Source organism: Ovis canadensis, chromosome 9 (genome assembly GCF_042477335.2).
Source record: "Ovis canadensis isolate MfBH-ARS-UI-01 breed Bighorn chromosome 9, ARS-UI_OviCan_v2, whole genome shotgun sequence".
NCBI classification, from domain to species: domain Eukaryota; kingdom Metazoa; phylum Chordata; class Mammalia; order Artiodactyla; family Bovidae; genus Ovis; species Ovis canadensis.
In genome coordinates this window covers 27,628,204-27,648,344 of record NC_091253.1, presented here as the reverse complement: position 1 = coordinate 27,648,344, position 20,141 = coordinate 27,628,204, and the positions used below count along the sequence as shown (strand labels likewise).

The window sequence follows — 20,141 nt, the reverse complement described above, 5'->3', positions numbered from 1 at the left end:
GCTCAGTCGTGTCCGACCCCTCAGCGACCCCATGGACTGCAGCCTTCCAGGCTCCTCCATCCATGGGATTTTCCAGGCAAGAGTACTGGAGTGGGGTGCCATTGAAATGCTAGGGTTTCCCAAAGATGATCATATATAACAAGAGTTCTTTATGGGGAGGGAGGTGGGAGGGGGGTTCATGTTTGGGAATGCATGTAAGAATTAAAGATTTTAAAATGTAAAAAATAAAAAACTAAAAATAATAAAAAAAACAAAAGCAGAGAAAAAAAAAAAAAAAAAACAAGAGTTCTTTGGCACATAGCTGAATCATCCTAAACAGGACATAAACATGATACAGAGAGAACAGAAGAGCAATCACTTGCTCTATACATTTTTAACTCTCATCACAACTATAATGTATGATTTAAGAATATAATGGGCTTCCCTGGTGGCTCAGATGATAAAGAAACTTCCTGTAATGCAGGAGACCTGGGTTAAATCCCTGGGTCAGGAAGATCCCCTGGAGAAGGAAATGACAACCCACTCTAGTATTCTTGCCTGGAGAATTCCATGGACAGTGGAGCCTGGTGAGCTGCAATCCATGGGGTTGCAAAGAGTCAGACATGACTTAGCAACTAACACACTTAACAGTTAATGATATAATTATTTATTTAAAATATATACTCCACTAGTGTCCTGCTTGTCTGTGACAGAAGGAGAACACGTGGTTAACTGCAGTCTCACTAAAAATGACCAGATACAGGAATATGGTGAGATGGCTGAGTTACTGATTATGTTAAAGAAAAAAAGAACAAGTATTTCTGTTACTTTCCTGACCAGGGCTCTGAATCTCAGAAGGTTCACTGACATACTCAAGAACAAAAGCTAATAAAGGTCAGCGTCCAATTTATTATGGATTTCTTAACTCCGAGTCCAGGGCATGCCTAAGAGCCAGAACATAAAATGATTCTTTTCAGTAACTCTTGCCAAGTCTTTAACTCCTCAATGAGTAGTTATGTTCAAATTACAGTTTTTATTTTCTCAGATGGAGCAATTATGAATATAGAGAGGTTCAGGGAGCATTCCTGCTATATTTAAGAGGAAGAAACATTCTATAAAGCTGCAGGTGAGGGTGAAGCAATGGGATGGGCAAGGTGTGGCAAGGTAGCAGGCTGCTGCCATGAACATGAGGTTCTTATGCACTGTGGACCAGGTCCCTACCTGGGCAGTTTCCAAGGCCAAGCACATGGGTGTTAGACACTCTCTGACACACTGGGTTCTCCTCTGAAGCTTTGCACTTGTGTGACCTAAGCCTCAGATTCCTCGTGTCCAAAGTACAAGTGATGATTTAGCTCAGAGGGTTATCATGGGCATTAAATAGGATAAAGCACAGAAAGCAACAAGAGCCATGTGACTGGGACCTCCTGGTGGTTCAGTGGTAAAGAATCTGCCTGCCAATGCAGGAGACACAGGTTCGATCCCTGGTCTGGGAAGATTCCATGTGCCACGGAACAACTAAACTTGATTGCCACAACTACTAAGCCTGTGCTCTAGAGCCGGGAGTTGCAACTGTTGAATGCTACAACCACTGAAGACTGTGAGCCCTAGAGCCTTTGCTCTGCAACAGAGAGGCCACCACAGTGAGAAGCCTGCATACCACAGCTGGAGGGTAGCCCCTGCTTGCAGCAAATACAGAAAAGCCCGCATGGCAACCAAGACCTGGCACAGCCAAAAATCAACTCATTAATTAAAAGAGTCACTTGACAATGGCTGTTCACATAGGGTTCCTTCTGGGGCGGGGGGCACCTGTTGGTTTGAAATGACACAGTGAATAGTAACTGCCCCCAATACTTGCAATCTTTTAGAAAGCTGAAGTCTCATGAGAGACCAGCTAGACAATGAGCAATGATAAGCAACTACAAAGTCTGTGACGATGAGAATGAACAAGAAGATAGTTGGAGTCCAGGAAGGGCCTCCTAATGCAATCTGGGGTCAGAGTGGAAATTGGAGGGAAGAAATGCTACAATCAACAAAGCCTAATTAGAATATGCAGAATCATAGATGTTAAAGCTTGGATTGCTTTCTTCATGGACTAGACCAAATATCTCAATTGAAAAGGGCGGTCATTGAGCTTTGCCTCCAAATTGAGCACTTGTGTGTATACATCATTCCAAGCTCAGAGAGGTGATGAACTCAAGGACTAGAGTGACCTATCATGGGTTTGTACCCAAGTGAGCCCAACTCCAAAGTCTGTACCTTCTGGTTCATTCCAGGAGACCTCCACTCAAGGATACACCAGAATCAGGGGAGATTTTTAAAAATACTGGTCTCTAAGCTTCACTATGATTGAGCTGGATCACAGTCTCTGGAAGTAAGACTCAGGAAACATCATCTTAAAAAGAAGTGCTTCCCAGGAGATTCTGATATGCACTCCTGGTTAATATAATAACTATTCCCAACTATAGGCCCCAGGGAAAGGCACTCTCTGCCTATGACCTGGTACCATATTCAAGGTTGTTTACTGCCAATGAGCTACTAAGAAGTGTGGATAGGACTTCCCTGGTGGTCCAGAGGTTAAGAATACATCTGCTAATGCAGAGGACATGGGTTTGCTCCCTGGTCTGGGAAGATTCTATACGTCAAGGAGCAATGAAGCCCTTTCTCCACAACTACTGAGCCCGCACTCTGCAGTAAGAGAGGCTGGAGCATTGCAGCTAGAGAGTAGACCCCACTTACCACAATTAGAAAAAGCCGCAAGCACAGCAACGAAGTCCCCAGCACAACCAAAAATACAAGTAAATAAATGCATTTTTTAAAAGTGCAAATATCCTGAACTTCTGATGTCTATACTATGGTAACAAATATAACTGAGAGCTAAGAAGCCATGGAGCTTGACAGGCACAAGTTAGCAGTGGACAGACCTGTGTTTAACAAGGTGGGTTTGACAGGCTGAGCTGAACTGGACACTCTTGAGCCAGTTTACTGGGGGCAAGTGCCACGTATGTCAGCTCTCGGGTTGCCCATCCCAGTTTCACTTTCTTTCTTTTCAATGCAAGAGTACCTTCAGTCCAGGGCGAGCCTTGGGGAAAGGAGGAAGTAGCAAAGAGGCTAGCTGGGCTTGCAAGTTTTGCCTGCATTGCAGCAAGAGGCCCTTGATCACCCTCTGGTTACCAGGACTCTCTCCAGCCATCTGCCTGCAGCACCTGCTCCTCCTGGGCCAGCACACATCTCAGACCAAAGACAGAAGCCGGGGCCTTGGGAAAATAAGTGTGCACTGCCCTGCTTGTTGGCTGATTGCGTTCAAACCAGAGCACAGTGACTTTGGGGGGACTGCTTCATCTTTCCTGCAAATATAACCACACATAGTTGTACAAGCACGTGTGTGTGTGTGTGTGTGTGCGCATGCGTGTGCATGAACACCCCACACTCACCTGGGCAACAGTGTCACCAGTCAATCAGCCGGTTGCTGTGCATTTTCATTGCTGGAGAAAGTCGCTTAAAGGAGGGTCGCTGAGTTCACGCTGCCGCGTGCTCTCAGCATCACAGCTTAGGTTGGGGCATCTGCTTCTAGTCTCTTCCATGTGCTCTTAAATCTGCTTCATTTCTTTGATTTTCTGCCTCCAGGTTTCTCTTAGGAACTAAATGGAAGTTGACTTGAAGGTTTCTGGGTCGATATGGAGGAGATTTGGAGCATTAATCTGATTTCTGCCCCCAGTCCCTGTCACTTTATTTATATATTTATTTATCCGGGCTGTGCTGGGTCTTCATGGTTGTGCGGGCTTTTCTCTAGTTGCAGAGAGTGTGGGCTGCTCTTCACTGTGGTGTGCAGGTTTCTCGTTGCGGTGGCTTCTCTTAGTGTGGAGCACGTGGGCTTCAGTCGTTGTGCCACGTGGGCTCATGAGTTGCAGTTCCTGGGCTCTAGAGCACAGGCTTAGTTGCTCTGAGGCATGTAGGATCTTCCAGGACCAGGAATCAAACCCTGACTCTTGCATTGGCAGGCAAAGTCTTTACCACTGAGCCAACAGGAAAGCCCATTGTCACTTTATTTAAACGAGTTTTCCTGTCACACAAAGTTTTTGCTTGCTTTTTAAAATCATCATCTTAATATTTGTGTTCAAAGAGAATGAGATTTTCTAGCTTTGCCATTCCCCAAACTTCTGCACAGACTCTCTCTTCCTTTCCATGTGTGTTTGGAAGACAGTTACTTCCCTCCTGAGCTCCCCAGTTCCCTGTAACACCTCCCCAAACAGAGCCACACGCAGTACAGACATGCTGCTGCTAACTTTCTGTTTTCCAATCTCTTTCCCCAGAGCAGAGGTTCTCAACCAGGGAAAATTTGGCCTCCTGGGGGACATCTGTCAATGTCTGGGGATATATTTGGTTGTCACAACTGAGTAGCAGGTATTAGGGCACCTAATGGGCAGAGACGAGGGCTATTGCCAAAAACCCTGCAACACACAGAATGGTGAAGAATTACCCACCCCACAGTGTTCCCAAATGTCCCAAAATATCAAACGTGCTGAGTCTGAGAAACCTCCCTTCAGAGATATGTTTCAGCAAGCTTGCAGTCTGCCTTCCAATTCTCAGAGGTGACAGTTTACCAGATGTCCTGCCACCTGGAACATGGGTCCTCACGGGTCCATCTTCTGATATCAAAGTCTCCATTTCTAGATTATGGATTGCCAAGGTCAGTGCCATGCACTTTTGGATTTCACTGTGCCTGACACGGAAAGGAACAAATTTCTCTTAGTGCTAACTATATAATAAGCAACTGCTACATCTCAGTTTCATTTTTTTTTTTTTTTTTTTACATCTCAGTTTCTTAACGTTATCTTTTTCCTTTCTGTTTTCCCAAAGTCTGATAGAGGTCAGAGAATCTCCTGTGTGGCTCTCCTCCTAAGGGTGTCTCTAGATCCAAATTCTTCTGTTTGGTGCCACTGCCCTCTTAAACACATGGCCACTGAGGTCACCATGGAAAGGAAAGAAAGACCATCAAGCAAGATGTTTTAAGAGTGGGGAAAGAGGCCTGTATCACTTCTGTTCCCATTTAACCAGAATCTAGACTTAAGGTTTAAATCTAATACCAAGTGTGCCTGGGAAATGCAGTCCTCAGAGATGCCTAAAGGAATGCAGTAAAAAGGAATGAAATTGTACCATTTGCAAAACATGGATGGACCTAGAGAGACTGTCACACAGAGTGAAGTAAGTCAGAAAGAGAAAAACAAATATTGCATATTAACACATACATGTGGAATCTAGAAAAGTGGTATAAATGATCTTACTTGTAGAGCAGAAATAGAGACCCAGACGCAGAGAAGAAATGTAAGGGAAAGAGAGGGGTGAGATGAATTGGGAGACTGAGATTAACATATGCACACTATCAATACTATGTATACAATAGATGACTAATGAGCGTCTGCTCTGTTCAGGGGTCTGTAGTGGCCTGAATTGGAAGGAAATTCAGAAAAGAAGGGACGTATGTATAACATATGGCTAATGCATTTTGCTATACAGTAGAAACAAACTCAACATTGTAAAGCTACTATATTCCAATTAAAAATTAATTTACAAAAAGAATGAAGGGTATGTGGGAACATCTCTGCAGTTTCTTCCAGACCTACACCCCACTCAGCTCCAAGGTTCAGCATTTCCTGATTTAGCCCTCCTGCAGGGGTGGGCTCTGCTGGGGTCTCACAGCATAGACACTTGGGAAATCAGTTCTAGAATCTCCAGCTTCTGGCTCCTGCATCAGCGTCCCTTCCACTAAAACCACAGTAAATAGAAACGGCCTTCTCTCTGACATCAAGACTTCCATTGGAAGATATCTGCCCAGCTAGATGTCAAGAAAGAACCAAATGAATAACCACTATGTTGGGCAACGTCAGTTACAGGCCCTTGTCATCCGTGAAGAACCAGCTGAGAGAAGTGCGTCCCACAAATCCATTAGCAGTGAAATGCTTTATGTTCAGACCTTGTTTTCACATTCACACAATGCTAAATATATCCTGGCAGAATGAGAGCCAACACCCAGCCAATTGCCTCTGTGGCCGGAACTGTGTCCTCCTCTCTAATTTGGTCATTAGTATTTGCAGCGGTCAAGCGTTTGGGCTCCATTTCTTTTGGCCCCCAGTTTCCTTAATGTAGACCCCCCCCCAATGATGACCTGTTATTATATCCACAAAGAGGACAAAGGCAAAGACTCTGGACACTGTCAGCTCACTCCTAGGGTCCTTAATTCCTTTCCTGCTTAAAATTCTGGTTATCGACCAAGTCTGTCATCTGTTTCCTCAAGGGGCAACCTGGTTTCACCCTGAGAAAGGAGGGTAAAATGTCCTTGGAGTGATTTAATTTTGAATATTGAGATGAATGACTATGCCCTTACGGAATGCTTTCAAATGATGGAACAAAAGAGACTCATTAAACAATTATTACTTTCTGGCAAAATGAGAGAAGTATGCTTAAAGTGCAAATGTAAGGCAGACAAATCAGCAGCTTAGGGTTATCTGGGGTAGTCAAAGAAAGCTTCATATAAAAGGTAATGACTGAATTGCGTTTTGAAGGCTAACTAGGACTTCTCTGGGTGGAGGGAGTGAGGGGAGGGATCAGAGAAGGATATTCTGGGCAGAGAGAATAGCATATATCCCCTTTTGTGAGATAAACATTCATCGTTTTAAATGAAACTCCTAAATTCAGGTGAGTAAATCTTCCCCTTTCTCCTTTGCCTTTTGCTTCTCTTCTTTCCCCAGCTAGTTGTAAGGTCTCCTCAGACAACCACTTTGCCTTCTTGCATTTCTTTTTCTTTGGGGTGGCTTTGGTCGCCGCCTCTTATCCAGTGTTATGACCCTCCTTCCATAGTTCTTCAGGCAATCTATCAGATCTAATCTCTTGAATCTATTCGTCACCTCTACTGTATAATCATAAGAGATTTGATTTAGGTCATACCTGAATGGGCTAGTGGTTTTCCCTACTTTCTTCAACTGAAGCCTGAATTTTGCAATGAGGAGCTCATGATCTGAACAACTGTCAACTCCCAGTCTTGTTTTTTGCTGACTGTATAGAACGTCTCCATCTTCGGCTGCAAAGAATATATAACCAATCTGATTTCAGTATTGACCATCTAGGGAGGTCCATGTGTAGAGTCATCTCTTGCACTGTCAGAAGAGGGTGTTTGCTATGACCAGTGTGTTGTCTCGGCAAAATTCTGGTAGCCTTTGTCCTGTTTCATTTATCCAAGGCCAAACTTGCCTGTTACTCTAGGTATCTCTTGGCTTCCTACTTTTGTGCTCCAATCCCCTATGTTGGGGCTTTCCTGTTAGTTTAAATAGTAAAGAATCCACCTGCAATACGGGAGACCTGGGTTCGATCCCTGGGTTGGGAAGATTCTCTGGAGGAGGGCATGGCAACCCACTCCAGTATTCTTGCCTGGAGAATCCCCATGGACAGAGGAGCCTGGCAGGCTGCAGTCCATGGGGTCGTAAAGAGTCAGACATGACTGAGCGACTAAGCACAGCTCCTGAGATGCAAAGAACATCTTTTTTGGTGTTAACTCGATAAGGTCTTGTGGGTCTTCATGGCATCATTTGACTTCTTTTGGCCATAGTAGTTGTGGCATAGACTTGGATTACTGTGATATTGAATAGTTTGCCTTGGAAAAAATCCCAAGATCGTTCTGTCATTTTTGAGACTGCACCTGAGCACTACATTTCAGAATCTTTTGCTGACTATTAGTCTTCTGCTGACTACCATTTCTTCTAAAGGATTCCTGCCCACACTGGTAGATACAATGGTCATCTGAATTAAATTTGCCCATTCTCATCCATTTTAGTTCACTGATTCCTAAAATGTCAATTAGGGTCCCCTAAAATGGATTATTCCAGCCATTCACACTTGAGTGTGAATCAAATTTACTAACTCTCTTTATTAGGAACCAAGCTCACAACCAAGTTGTAGTGATCCCTGACCAACAATTATTTTGTTGACTATGTGTAGTGATCCCTGACCATCCACTTATTTTGCAAGTCTCCCCGTTCTACTTCAGTTGCGGTTCTGACATCCATCTATCTTTCTTCTCTGCTCAACTCACCTCTTCATTGCCCAGGTAATTGTTCTGTTCTTTCCTGGACCACTGTGCTAGCCTCCATCCTCGCCTCTCTGGCCTCATCTCCAAACTCTTCTTCAATGAGTCCTCTACATAACAGCAAGGATGACGCCCATCCTGTCATTCCAGTCCCCGACTTGCCATATTTTTGTGGCTAAGCTGGCTTCCAGGGTTCCTAATGATCAGACCACTGTGACCGTCCCAGCCCCATGTCCATCCACACTGACCTCCCTGGAGTTCCCAGATGTACCCTGCCCTCTCACTCCCTGCCCATGGCCCTTCTATCACTCCTCCCCAGCCCTCCTCTCCCAGCTACAATCAACAATCCACTTATTTTGACTCAGATCAGAGACGCTTCACTCAGAAGGGTTTCGTGACTGTTTCTGAGTTCAGGAAGCCTGACCTTCCTTTGTGCCTCCCTAGCAGACCCCCAGCCAAAGACTGACCCCTTGTGACATGGAGTCCTCATCTCTCCCTTGGCTGTGCTTGTCTAATCCATCAGGAGGGCAATGAAAATAGGTATTCTTTAGAAACATGCTAAATAAAGTAATACATAAAAGCTCCAGGCAAAGGATATTCTCTCAAAAAAAGAAAGATGGGCCACATGCTTTTGGAGGCCCCCTAGTGAATGGCACCCCACTCCAGTACTCTTGCCTGGAAAATCCCATGGGTGGAGGAGCCTGGTAGGCTGCAGTCCATGGGGTCGCTAAGAGTCAGACATGACTGAGCGTCTTCACTTTCACTTTCATGCATTTGAGAAGGAAATGGCAACCCACTCCAGTGTTCTTACCTGGAGAATCCCAGGGACAGGGAGCCTTGTGGGCTGCCGTCTATGGGGTCGCACAGAGTTGGACACAACTGAAGTGACTTAGCAGCAGCAGCAACAGTGATGCCTAGCTTTGGAAGATGGAGGATTTGGGAGGCCACTAGTCATGGCAAAAGATGGATCTAAATTCAGTCTTGCATCCTGAGTACCTTCTAGCTGAACAAGCAGATTCAATTTCCTCCTGCAGAGAAGCCTGCCCTCAATTAGTCTGATATATATATATTTTTTTAATGAAAGTTAAAGTGAAGTTGCTCAGTTGTGTCCGACTCTTTGCAACCCCATGGGCTGTAGCCTACCAGGCTCCTCCATCCATGGGATTTTCCAGGCAAGAATACTAGAGTGGGTTGCCATTTCCTTCTCCAGGAAAGCTTCCCAACCCAGGGATTGAACCCGAGTCTCCTCCATTGTAGGCAGACTCTTTCCCATCTGAGCCACCTTAGTTTCAGCACGTAGAATCTAACTGCCTGACCAGGGATCGAAATCAGGCCTCCTGCACTGGAAGCATGGAGTCTTAGCCAATGGACCATCAGGGAAGTCCCACCCCAGTATCCTTGGGACCAACGCCCCCCGACCCCATTACATGTTTCAGCAGAGCTACAGCACCGTAGATGACCCTTTCTTAAAGTTTATCTTGCATGAAATTATTATTTCAGTATGTTTTCCTGGCCAGATTGTAAATTCCATGAGACTCGAGACGGGGCTAATTTGTTCATGGTGACATCACTCAACCTCACACTTGAGCATTAACTAAAAAGTTTGAAAAAATACACACAGAATGGCTTCAACTCGGGTTCTTCAAAAAATATTATTATTTGCAAAAAAGGATCAAACATTAATATAATTATTGATTCTTAAGAGATACCTGTGTTGAATGCTTGATGCCAAGAGTGGCAGATGTGGTCCTTCACTTGCTGGACGATTAAAGGAGACAAGCAGGGGAATAACGATTCCAAGTGGACAGAAGGCAGGGGTCAGATGCAGTCCTTCCTGGGTTCATGTACCAGGCCTATCGGGACCTTCTGCCTGGTGCTGAGCTATTTGCTGAAGTTGTTAGAGCTTTAGTTTCCTCAACTATAGCATGTGAACCTATGCAGGGAGCTGAGAGACTGCATATTAAAAATATCCAACAAGAGCCTAACACGGGAAAGTGTTTGATATATTTAACTGGTACAATTATGTTAGAAGGCAAATGTGATTCATGGTGTTATGATTTCATCATCCCTGGAGAACAGGACGGGAGAGAAGATGGTAGAGAGAGAGGGGTATGCCGAGGGGGAGTCCCCTCTCCCATCTGAACCAAAATCAGAATTTACAATGTGAGCAGGTTTCTTCTCTTGAGAGTCCCTTGGATTGCCAAGAGATCAAACCAGTCAATCCTAAAGGAAATCAACCCTGAATATTCATTGGAAGGACTGATGCTGAAGCCGAGGCTCCAATACTTTGGCCTCCTGATGCGAAGAACCAACACATTGGAAAAGAAAGACCCTGATGCTGGGAAAGATGGAGGGCAAGAGGAGAAGGGGATGAGAGAGGATGAGATGGTTGGATGGCATCACCAACTCAATGAGCATGAGTCTGAGCAAACCTCAGGAGCCAGTGAAAGACACGGAAGCCTGATGTGCTGCAGTTCATGGGGTCACAAAGAGTCGAACATGACTTAGCGACTGAATAACAACAAAAGACAAGAAGAAACAGCTCAGAGAGGTGAACTGACTTGCCCAAGCTCTCACAGTTCACCCATGGAAGAAGCTGGCCTTAGCCCTACTGGGTTTTCTTCCTCCAAATCTGGTGATGTTGCCTGTATGACCTGCTGCAGCCACACCCTGTATTCACTCGGTATGTGTTTATTTTTTTAATATTTATTTATTTGGCTGCATTGTCTCTCAGTTGCAGCACCTGGACTCCAGCTGTGGCTGGTGGGCTCAGAAGTCACAGCACATGGGCTCAGGTGCTCTCTGGGTTGTGGGATCCTCGGTCACCGACCCAAGATCAAACCCGCATCCCCTGCACTACAAGGCAGATTTTTAACCACTGGACTGCCAGGGAAGTCCCTCGGTATGTGTTCATTGAGTGTCTGCTGCACTGGACCCTGATGACGCAGTGAAGAAACGCAGGGCGGTCTGGGAAGGAGGGTACCACCCTCTCCTTTCCTAGCTGACATCTCCCATCATGCCTTGACTCTCTGGAGAGGAGCAAGGCATATGAAAGCAAGCACTATGGAATAAAGCAGCTCTTCACTAATGAAAAGGGTGGCACATAAATAATCAATACTGTAGACTTCTGCACGAAAAGCCCATTTCCACTGATTTATATCCACTTTTAGAAATAACCTGTACAATTATATTGCATCCATAAGCAGACTGATGTAACAGAAAGCCCATCATAGCCTGGGCACCATTTACCAACCTACTATTTAGTCCCCAGGATTTTAAGGAAATTAGATAATCATTTAAATGAGACTGCTGAAACTGTTTGGCAGAGAGGGAGAGGGAGAACACAACAGCGTTTGCCAACTTAATTCTCAAAATAGTAGAAGGTGGACTTCCCTGGTGTCATGGTGGATGAGAATCTGCCTGCCAATGCAGGGGACACGGGTTTGATCCCTGGTCCAGGAAGATCCCACATGCCCTGCGGGGTAGCTTGGCTCATGCGCTACAACTGCTGAGCCCTCCAGAGCCCGCAGGCCGTAACCACGGAGCCCATTGGCCACAATTACTGAGGCCTGCACACTCTAGGGCCCACGAGCCACAACTAATGGGCCCCTGTGCTGCAGCTACGAAGCCCACGCACCCTAGAGCCTGCGCTCCACAGCAAGAGAGGCTACTGCAGTGCGAAGCCTGCACGCCACAGCTGGAAGAGTGGCCCCCACTTGCAGCAACTAGAGAGAGCCAAGGAGCCAATGGGGGGACTTCCCTGGCGGTCCAGTGGTTGAGACTCTCCCCTGCATTGTGGGGAAGGAGGCTTCAATCCCTGGTCGGGGAACTAAACCCCACCTGCCATGGAACAACTAAGTCCACATACGACAACTAGAAAGTCCGAGCACCTCAATGAAAGATCCTGCATGAGACAACAAAGATACCAACTAAGATGCAATACAGCCAAATGAATACATAAATAAACATTAAAAAAATAATAATCCAGTGAGGTCTCATTTCAACTCAACCGTGCCTCCAACATTAACTGAGCACCTGTGATATGCCAGCAACTTGGATGGACACCAAGGGCAACAGAAATGATAGCATCCCACAAGGTGGGAGTTGAGGCTGCCATTTTTGTTCACCCTACATCACCATCCTTGTGCAGAGCCTGAGACACAGGAGGCGCCTGATGATCATCTGATTAGTGAACAAATCAACAGCAGTGTCTCTCCTTACGGCATCCTAATGAAGTGTTAATAGTAATAACAAACGTCCATGTCTTACCCTCATAACTCTGGATCCCCACAAGAGGGACCTGAAGATGCTGACAACAAGGAGCAAGGGTGTATTTAGAGCAAAGGGTACAGAGAAAAGAACCCAACAGAAATGGAGCAAGAAGAAAAAAAATAAAGAAGACCACAGTGCATCTGGGAGAGGGGAGATTTCCACGTGGAAGTCAGGCCTGTGCCTCAGTTTCCCTCCACATGCCGACCCCCGACAGGCACACGCCTGCCATCAGTGAGGGCGGGGCTGTCAGGCCACAAAGCTCAGCACAGAAGTACTTGCAAAACCTCGCACATGTGTGCACGTGCTGGGTGAGCACCGCGCCCTTCGAGGAAGATGCCGCCCTTCACTTCTCAGTGATCCAAACAAAAAGGAGCCGGCATTTCCTCTCAAGGACACACGTTCCTCCGTCTGGGGAAGCACCTTCCAAGGGAAGCGGAGGAAGGCAGGCTTTCACACCGGCGGCCGGCGTGTTCCTCTGAGGCACAGTCATCTGCTCAGGCAGCACGTCTTCTGTGATCTTAGCCGGTGAGCACAGGACCAATGAGGCTCAGGGCAGCAGCACCAAACAGATCTGGGGGAAAGTTAGAGGCCTAACTGTCTCCCGGCTGGGGCTTTTGATCTCTTTCATCCTGATATTCTCAGATTCCAGGATCTCAGCCACTCATTCACTCAACAAAGCCTTCCTGAGCATGCGCCCTGTGCAAGGCGCACCCGCGGGCCAATCAAACATTCACCTGCCTTGGCGGAGCAGACAAGCCCAAGCCCTTTCTCTGTCGCTGATTAACCAATGGGCTTCCCTTGTGGCTCAGTTGATAAAGAATCTGCCTGCAATGCAGGAGGCCCAGGCTCAATCCCTGAGTCAGGAAGATCCCCTGGAGAAGGGCATAGCAATCCACTGCAGTATTCTTGCCTGGAGAATTCCACGGACAGAGGGGCCTGGTGGGCTACGGTCCACGGGGTCACAAAGAGACATAACTGAGCAAATAATCCTTTCACTCTTTCAGCAGCTAAAGACGGGTGGGGAGTTGGCATCAGGCTGAGTTAAAATGCCAGCTTGGCCCCTGCCCAGCTGTGTGACTTTACAGATACGGCTTAACCTCTCTCTAAGTTTCTTCAGCTGTCAAAGGAAATAAGAAACTGTTTTGTGGAAATGGATGGAATCCACATGCATCAGTGGTTTAACAGAGTATCTTGGTGTAAAGCAGGCATTCAGAAATGTGATTTCAGGGACTTTGCTGGTGGTCCAGTGGTTAAGACTATGCTTCCACTGCAGGGCATGTGGGTTCAATCCCTGGTCTGGGAAGTAAGATCCCACATGCTGCACAGTGAGGACAAAAAATAAAAATAAAATGTAAAAAAAAACATGATTTCAAATGATGAGTATCACACTTTTCACTTGGAAAAGTGAAAAAAGTGCTCCTTGGAAGAAAGATTATGACCAACATAGACAACATACTAAAAGGCAGAGATATTACTTTGCCAACAAAGGTCTGTCTAGTCAAAGCTATGGTTTTTCCAGTAGTCATGTATGGATGTAAGAGTTGGACCATAAAGAAAGCTGAGTGCCAAAGAATTGATGCTGTTGAATTGTGGTGTTGGAGAAGACTCTTGAGAGTCCCCTGGACTGCAAGGAGATCCAACCAGTCAATCCTAAAGGAAATCAGTGCTGAATATTCATTGGAAGGACTGATGCTGAAGCTGAAACTCCAATCCTTTGGCGACCTGATGCAAAGAACTGACTCATTCAAAAAGACCCTGGTGCTGGGAAAGATTGAAGGTGGGAGGAGAAGGGGACGACAAAGGATGAGATGGTTGGATGGCATCCCCGACACGATGGACATGAGCTTGAGTAAACTCTTTGGTGATGGACAGGGAGGCCTGGCATGCTGCAGTTCATGGGGTCTCAGAGTTGGATACGACTGAGCAACTGAACTGACTGACTGACACGTTTCACATAATCATGGATTTTAAACATTTCAATTACTCCTATGCCTCACACACTAGATCTCATGACCCACTGAGGGTAAGGACTGAGTTTTCTTCGTTTTTGTCCCTGCGGCACACAGAGGCCAGCAGAGCGGAGGGCTGAATAAGGGACTAACAGATAAAATAACAGACACCCAGATCCCACTGCCCAAGGAGGCAGAGCTCTGAGAATGAGGGGAGCCCTAATGTCTGCGTCTCTCCACCATGTGGCTCTTCCTCCCCCGGGCAGTGGAGCGACCCCACTTCTTTCAGTGAAAAGAAAGGGAGTGTACCCCAGCTTCTGAGGAAAAAAGGCTTCCTCCCGACTGTGAGTCACTGGATTCCTGATCTTCAAGTAGAGTCTGTCAGACCCTGAGCACTGACGGTCAATTTTATGTGTCCATAGGGCCCATCCATGGTACCCAGATAGACAGTCAAGCATTATTCTAAACATTTCTGTGAAAGTATGTTTCAGAGGAGATTCACATTTAAATCATGATTTGAATCATGGGTAAAGGTTATTCACCACACTGTGGGTGGGCCTCGTCCAATAAGTTGAAGGTGTTAAAAAAAAAAAGACTGACACACATATTACCCATCCTTCCCACTCTAAAGAAGAAAGAAGTTGGTCGTTCGGTCAACAGATGGCCTTTGGACTCAAACTGTAACTCTGCCCTGGGTCTCCAGCTTACTAGCCTGATCTGCAGAAATTGGACTTGCTGGCCTCCATATTCACATGAGACAATTCCTTAAAATAAGTCTATCTCTCTGTCTCTTTATACGTGTGTGTGTGTGTGCGTGTGCACATGTAATCTTATTATCCTATTGATTCTGTTTCTGTGGAGAATCTGAATACACCAGGCACACGTCAAGTGTCCCCAGTTGTACAAGGAAGTATCAGGATATCACAATATAAGAGAGCATAGCGAGGACCAAAGGAGGCCTCCAGAGTGATCTCATCCAATTCTCTTTCTAGACATTGAGAAACCAAGGCCCAGAGAGGGCCATTATCTGGCTCAGGGTCACACAGCGGGCTGGAGCGGAAGCCAAGCACAGGGAACATCTAAGACCCTCCACGTCCCTCCCACACGACAACACGAGGCTCTTGGAGTAACATTCAATTTAATTATGTGGATAAACTCAAAGAAAAATAAGACCAGCAGAGGATTTTATTGAGCACTTTTGTGCCAAGCTCTCTGCTGCAGGATTTTATACGCTTATTTCATTTAATCTTCTCAGCAACCCTGCGAGGCAGGCATTAGTATCCTCTTTGACAGATAAGCCATGAGTGGGAGAGGGAAAACAGTTCCCCTGGGGCAAAGCTGCTGGTGTTTCTGGAGGTGCGAGGGGAAGGGGATGCAAGCTCCAGCTTCAACCCTAAATTTGAAGCCCTCTTTGCTTAAGATGCTGCAGGAAAGAGCAAGGTTGCAGAACCAGAGACACCTGGGCTCCTGGGGAAGGGGGCGTGTCACGTCATGGCAACCCTCACCCCCTGAGGATTTTTCATGCCAATGACCTTACTTTGCTGTGAATCTCTAGTTCCTGCACATGGCTCTGCACACAAAGGCTTATTTAGATGGGAACACCTGTTCCCTAATCGCTACAGCTGATGCTGCAATCTCCACGGATTGTGATGTTATTTGCTAATGCACTGGGCTTCTCGGGGACTTGAAGGCACAGCCAGCGAGGGAGGCGGGGGAGTGGATTTTATTCCTTGCTTGGCAGCCCTTGCCTTGCAGGGGGTGGGAGGGAAGGCAAAGGATGGGCACGGGGCTCTGAGCCCACATAATCGGATGGGACCCAAATGGAACTGGTCCTGAAAATAGCCCATTGAGCTGTGAGCAAGTTCACCACTGAGCACCCACCAATAAGCTATTTTATCTGACTCTTGTGAAAGACAGAGATGTCTTCTTTGACACACATCCCCAAAAATAGCCAATAAAAGAATGGAGGGGAAAAAAAAGATCTTGTGCCCGCTGTGAGCCTATTTCTGTACTAAAATCCTTTCTAAGATATAGGTATTGTCCCATTTTAAACTGGAGGAGCCTGAATTTTTACAGGGTGAATATAGTCCACCACATCACAAAGTACTGAGCAGAGCAGATATTTGAAAGCATAGCCTTCTCTCTGCGTCATCGCTGTGGTGATGCTTCGCCTCTCCAGGTGTAACAGAATCAGACAGGCTGAGATGATCTACGCTGTTCCTCACCCCGCCCCACACCAGGTCCAGGGCCTCTGAAAGGCCCCTGCTTGCCATCCAGGTGTCCATGACGATGCCTCGCTCTCCCCCTGCTCGCTGTCTGCCATCGTATAAGGCAAGGAACCCCTCTGTGACTCAGCTCTCTCACTGCTCAGAGTTCTATATGAACATGACCAGGTACTTGGATCAGTCATCCATCCAACACACATTTCCTGAGGGTTAACCACATGTGCTGGGCATGGTGCCAGGCCCTAAGGATGTGGAGTTGAAGGCACTGGGCTCTGTCCCCAGCTGTCTGGAGCCCAGTGGAGGAAAGACAGAGATGCCTTGAGTTGACTGTAGAGAAAGCATTTGGGAGGGAGAATTTCTTGCTAGGAGATCAGAGAGCGCTTCTCAGAGGGGGGTGGTGTCTGAATGGGGCCTTCGAGGATGTGCAGACAGGTACCCAGGAGTTCCTTCAGGGCAGACACCCGATCACCGTCATACCCTGTGCTCCTGTGGTCCCAGCAAAGGCCCCTGTCTGGGGATGGAAGTGTCGTCAAAGATGCATCGAACTGATCTACAACCCCTGATATGCCCTGATGTTCCAAACCATGTTCCCTGGAAAACAGAGTCTAAGCTGGGGATTTTCAGGTGGGTCTACTGGGGAGGTCTCAGAGGCAGAGCATATGCAGGAGTGAGAAGCAGCATGGGACAGAGGGCGAGGCTGGGCTGTGATGTGGTCACGATAAAGCCTTTGGTCAAGCCCTGGGGGGTCTGGAGCAGGGATGGAACCTTTTACCTATTACAGCAATGAACACACAAACTCACCTGTGAGGTTATTAAGTATCAGCAACCCCACTCTACAGGTGGGAAAACAGGCTCAGAGAAGGGAGCAAATGAAGGATGGACCCAGGTTTTGAAATGAGCTTATGGTCAAAGGGCTTTTGAGGTTCCACATGGTCCAGGGGAAGCCCCTTACAACGTGTCCCATGACCTCCATGGAACCATATTTTTCAAGGGGCCATATGACAGGGGTACCATGGGAAGACCCTCCTCTCTGCAACTACTCTGGGGCCTGGCATTAGGAATTTGTTTGATAAATGTAGCAGCCAACCAAAGAAGGAACGGATGGGTCAACAAGAGATAAGGATGGAGGGAGCAAAGAAACACTATATGCGGCATCTGAAATGAACAGAAGTCTCACAGAACAGACGCAGCCTGCCAAGTGAGGTCTGCAGTCTTGGGGCTGCTGTCCCTGTGCAGACGTTACCTCTGAGGAGGTCGGCTTGCAGTATCCAGCTCCGAAGACCAGGTTTTCCAGGGAAAGGCTAGACTGCTCTGGTCCTGTGTCTGGGCCGCCTTTCCCAAGCCAGGAGCCTCTTCCCGGGCGAGTAAAACTGTAAAGAAGGGAATTGAAAGAACTGAAAATGTGTCTAATTTTTGTCAAAGGGTGTAAAGGAAAAGATGGTGCCATTAATTCAGCCTCCTTGATGCTGTTCCTGGGGAGCCTATGAGATAAGCCATTTAGAAGAGAGAGCAGGTGGTCCTAGAAGTAAAGAACCGGCCTATCAATGCAGGAGACACAAGAGATGTGGGTTCATTCCCTGGGTCAGGAAAAATCCCCTGGAGGAGGGCATGGCAATCCCACTCCAATATTCTTGCCTGGAGAACCCCATGGACAGAGGAGCCTGGCGGGCTAGAGTTCATGAAATGGCACGAAGTCAGACACAATTAAAGCGACTGAGCATGACCCCACAGCTCACCCCCGAGGGATGCTTGGGGGGGACATTTATGCATGCTGCCAGGACGAGTGGGTGTAACTGGCACATGAGCTCTGGGGCCAAGGATGTCACACATCCCGCTATGTCTATAAATGCCCACAGCCTGCCTGATGAGACGCACGGAGGCAGCGGTGACTTAACCACAGGGGAAGGCAGCATGGGATCTTGATCAGAGAGACAGGGGAGGCTCCATCTGATGCGGTATGAGCCCTAAACTACTCCTGTCATTGGTCCAACCCAGAGTGAAGTCCTTCAACCCCTAGGCCCCTCCCGAACCTCTGTTCTTCTGCGGGAAAAGGGAAAACAATACCCACCTCCACACATGACCACACAGAAGTTTCATAGCATCGTGGATGTCAAAGATTTTCACTGTGTCGACACTAGTTAGAAACTCTGTATCTGTTCCACAGACAAAAATACAGACCCTGCTCAGCTCTGCAAGTCATCACAAGATCAACGAGCACAGAGCGATGGCGACCATCCATTTTAGGATCAAGGGAGATGAGAAAAGCCCATGTGAGTTGGTGGTGGTTTAGTTGCTAAGTCATGTCCGACTCTTGTGATCCCATGGACTGCAGCCCGCCAGGCTCTTCTGTTACGGGATTCTCCAGGCAAGAACACTGGAGTGGGTTGCTATGTCCTCCTCCAGGGGGTCTTCCCGACCCAAGGACTGAACCCCTGTCTCCTGCATCTCCTGCAGCTGCAGGTGGCTTCTTTACCCACTGAGGCCTCCCAGGGTTTAAATTCCAGCAGCAGCATTTGCCAGCTCCATGGGGAAAGTTTTAAACCTCTCTGTATCCTCATAAGTCAAAAAGGTTGATACCAGCACCTTAACAGTGGGGTTGTCTGAGGATCCCATGAGTTTAGCCAAGTGTAAGCACAATGTCTGGCAAAGAGCAATGATTCAATAAATGCTAGAAGTTCTTGTCAATAATACCACAAAATCATAAAAGCTAACAGAACCATTATTCTATTCATATAGCTATTGTTGATAATACCACAAATACAATCCACTCTAATAGAATCATGTCTTGGAATTGTTTAGAACTGAGATTTGAAGCAACTCTACAGTTTAGCTAGAATGTGGATAAATGGAACACTGCAGTAGAAACGGGGAATTTGTTATGAGCTGTGATGCTCATGGCACACTCAGAGGACCGACCGCAAATCAGTCACTAGAATAACTCATCATTGACTTCAGTGTGACCTTGAGCTGCTGAGTCTTCTCAGAGGAACTCCAGTGGTACCCAGCTGAGGGTTAAACACTGAGGGTTAAACAGACCTGAGTCTGTTTCAGGGAAGGATCTTTTAAGGTTAAATTTTCATTCCACACCTGCTTCTTCCTGGCTGGATTTAACAACTGATACTAAAACTGCTTTTTTGGAAAAACTGGAGCTTGCCCTACTTGACAGGTATTTCCCATAATCTTAAAGGGTTCCCAACCACTGTGAGTGAACTCACAGGAATCCTTCCTGCAGAACGCAGAGAACAGAAGGCAGCTCTATTTTTACCCCCATCCCTGGAGAAGCCTCAACTCTGCTGGTGAATTTCTATCTGCGCCGCTCTCTGGCAAGGCGGCTGCAGACAAACTTGCAAAGAATTATTTCTGTTAGAAGGTTAAACTTTCTACGCAGAGGCTCTGAAATAGCCCCATTAGCAGGCAGAGTCCAGGACGGAGCTCGGCAAGCAGATGGCATGGTGACCGGGGAAGCACAGCGTGGCCACGTCACCCCACCAAAATCTTATTTCCTACACGCTGACCCCAGCAGGGGATCAGGGCACTGACCCCTACCCAGCCATGAATGGAGACTGGAGTCTCCCCCACCTGTATTTCAACCCCCAGCACTGAGAAGTGTCCTGAAAAGGGACATCAGGAAAGTTCCCT

General features: G+C 46.9%; 1 protein-coding gene across 1 annotated transcript in view; it reads right to left on the bottom strand.

The window, feature by feature from the left end:
- Positions 1-20,141, bottom strand: part of FAM135B (family with sequence similarity 135 member B) — a 159,385-nt gene that overhangs the window by 60,854 nt on the left and 78,390 nt on the right. The window contains exon 6 of the mRNA XM_069600794.1: positions 17,746-17,872. Within this exon, the coding sequence (XP_069456895.1) occupies positions 17,746-17,872 (127 nt within the window). The remainder of the gene's footprint in view (positions 1-17,745; positions 17,873-20,141) is intronic.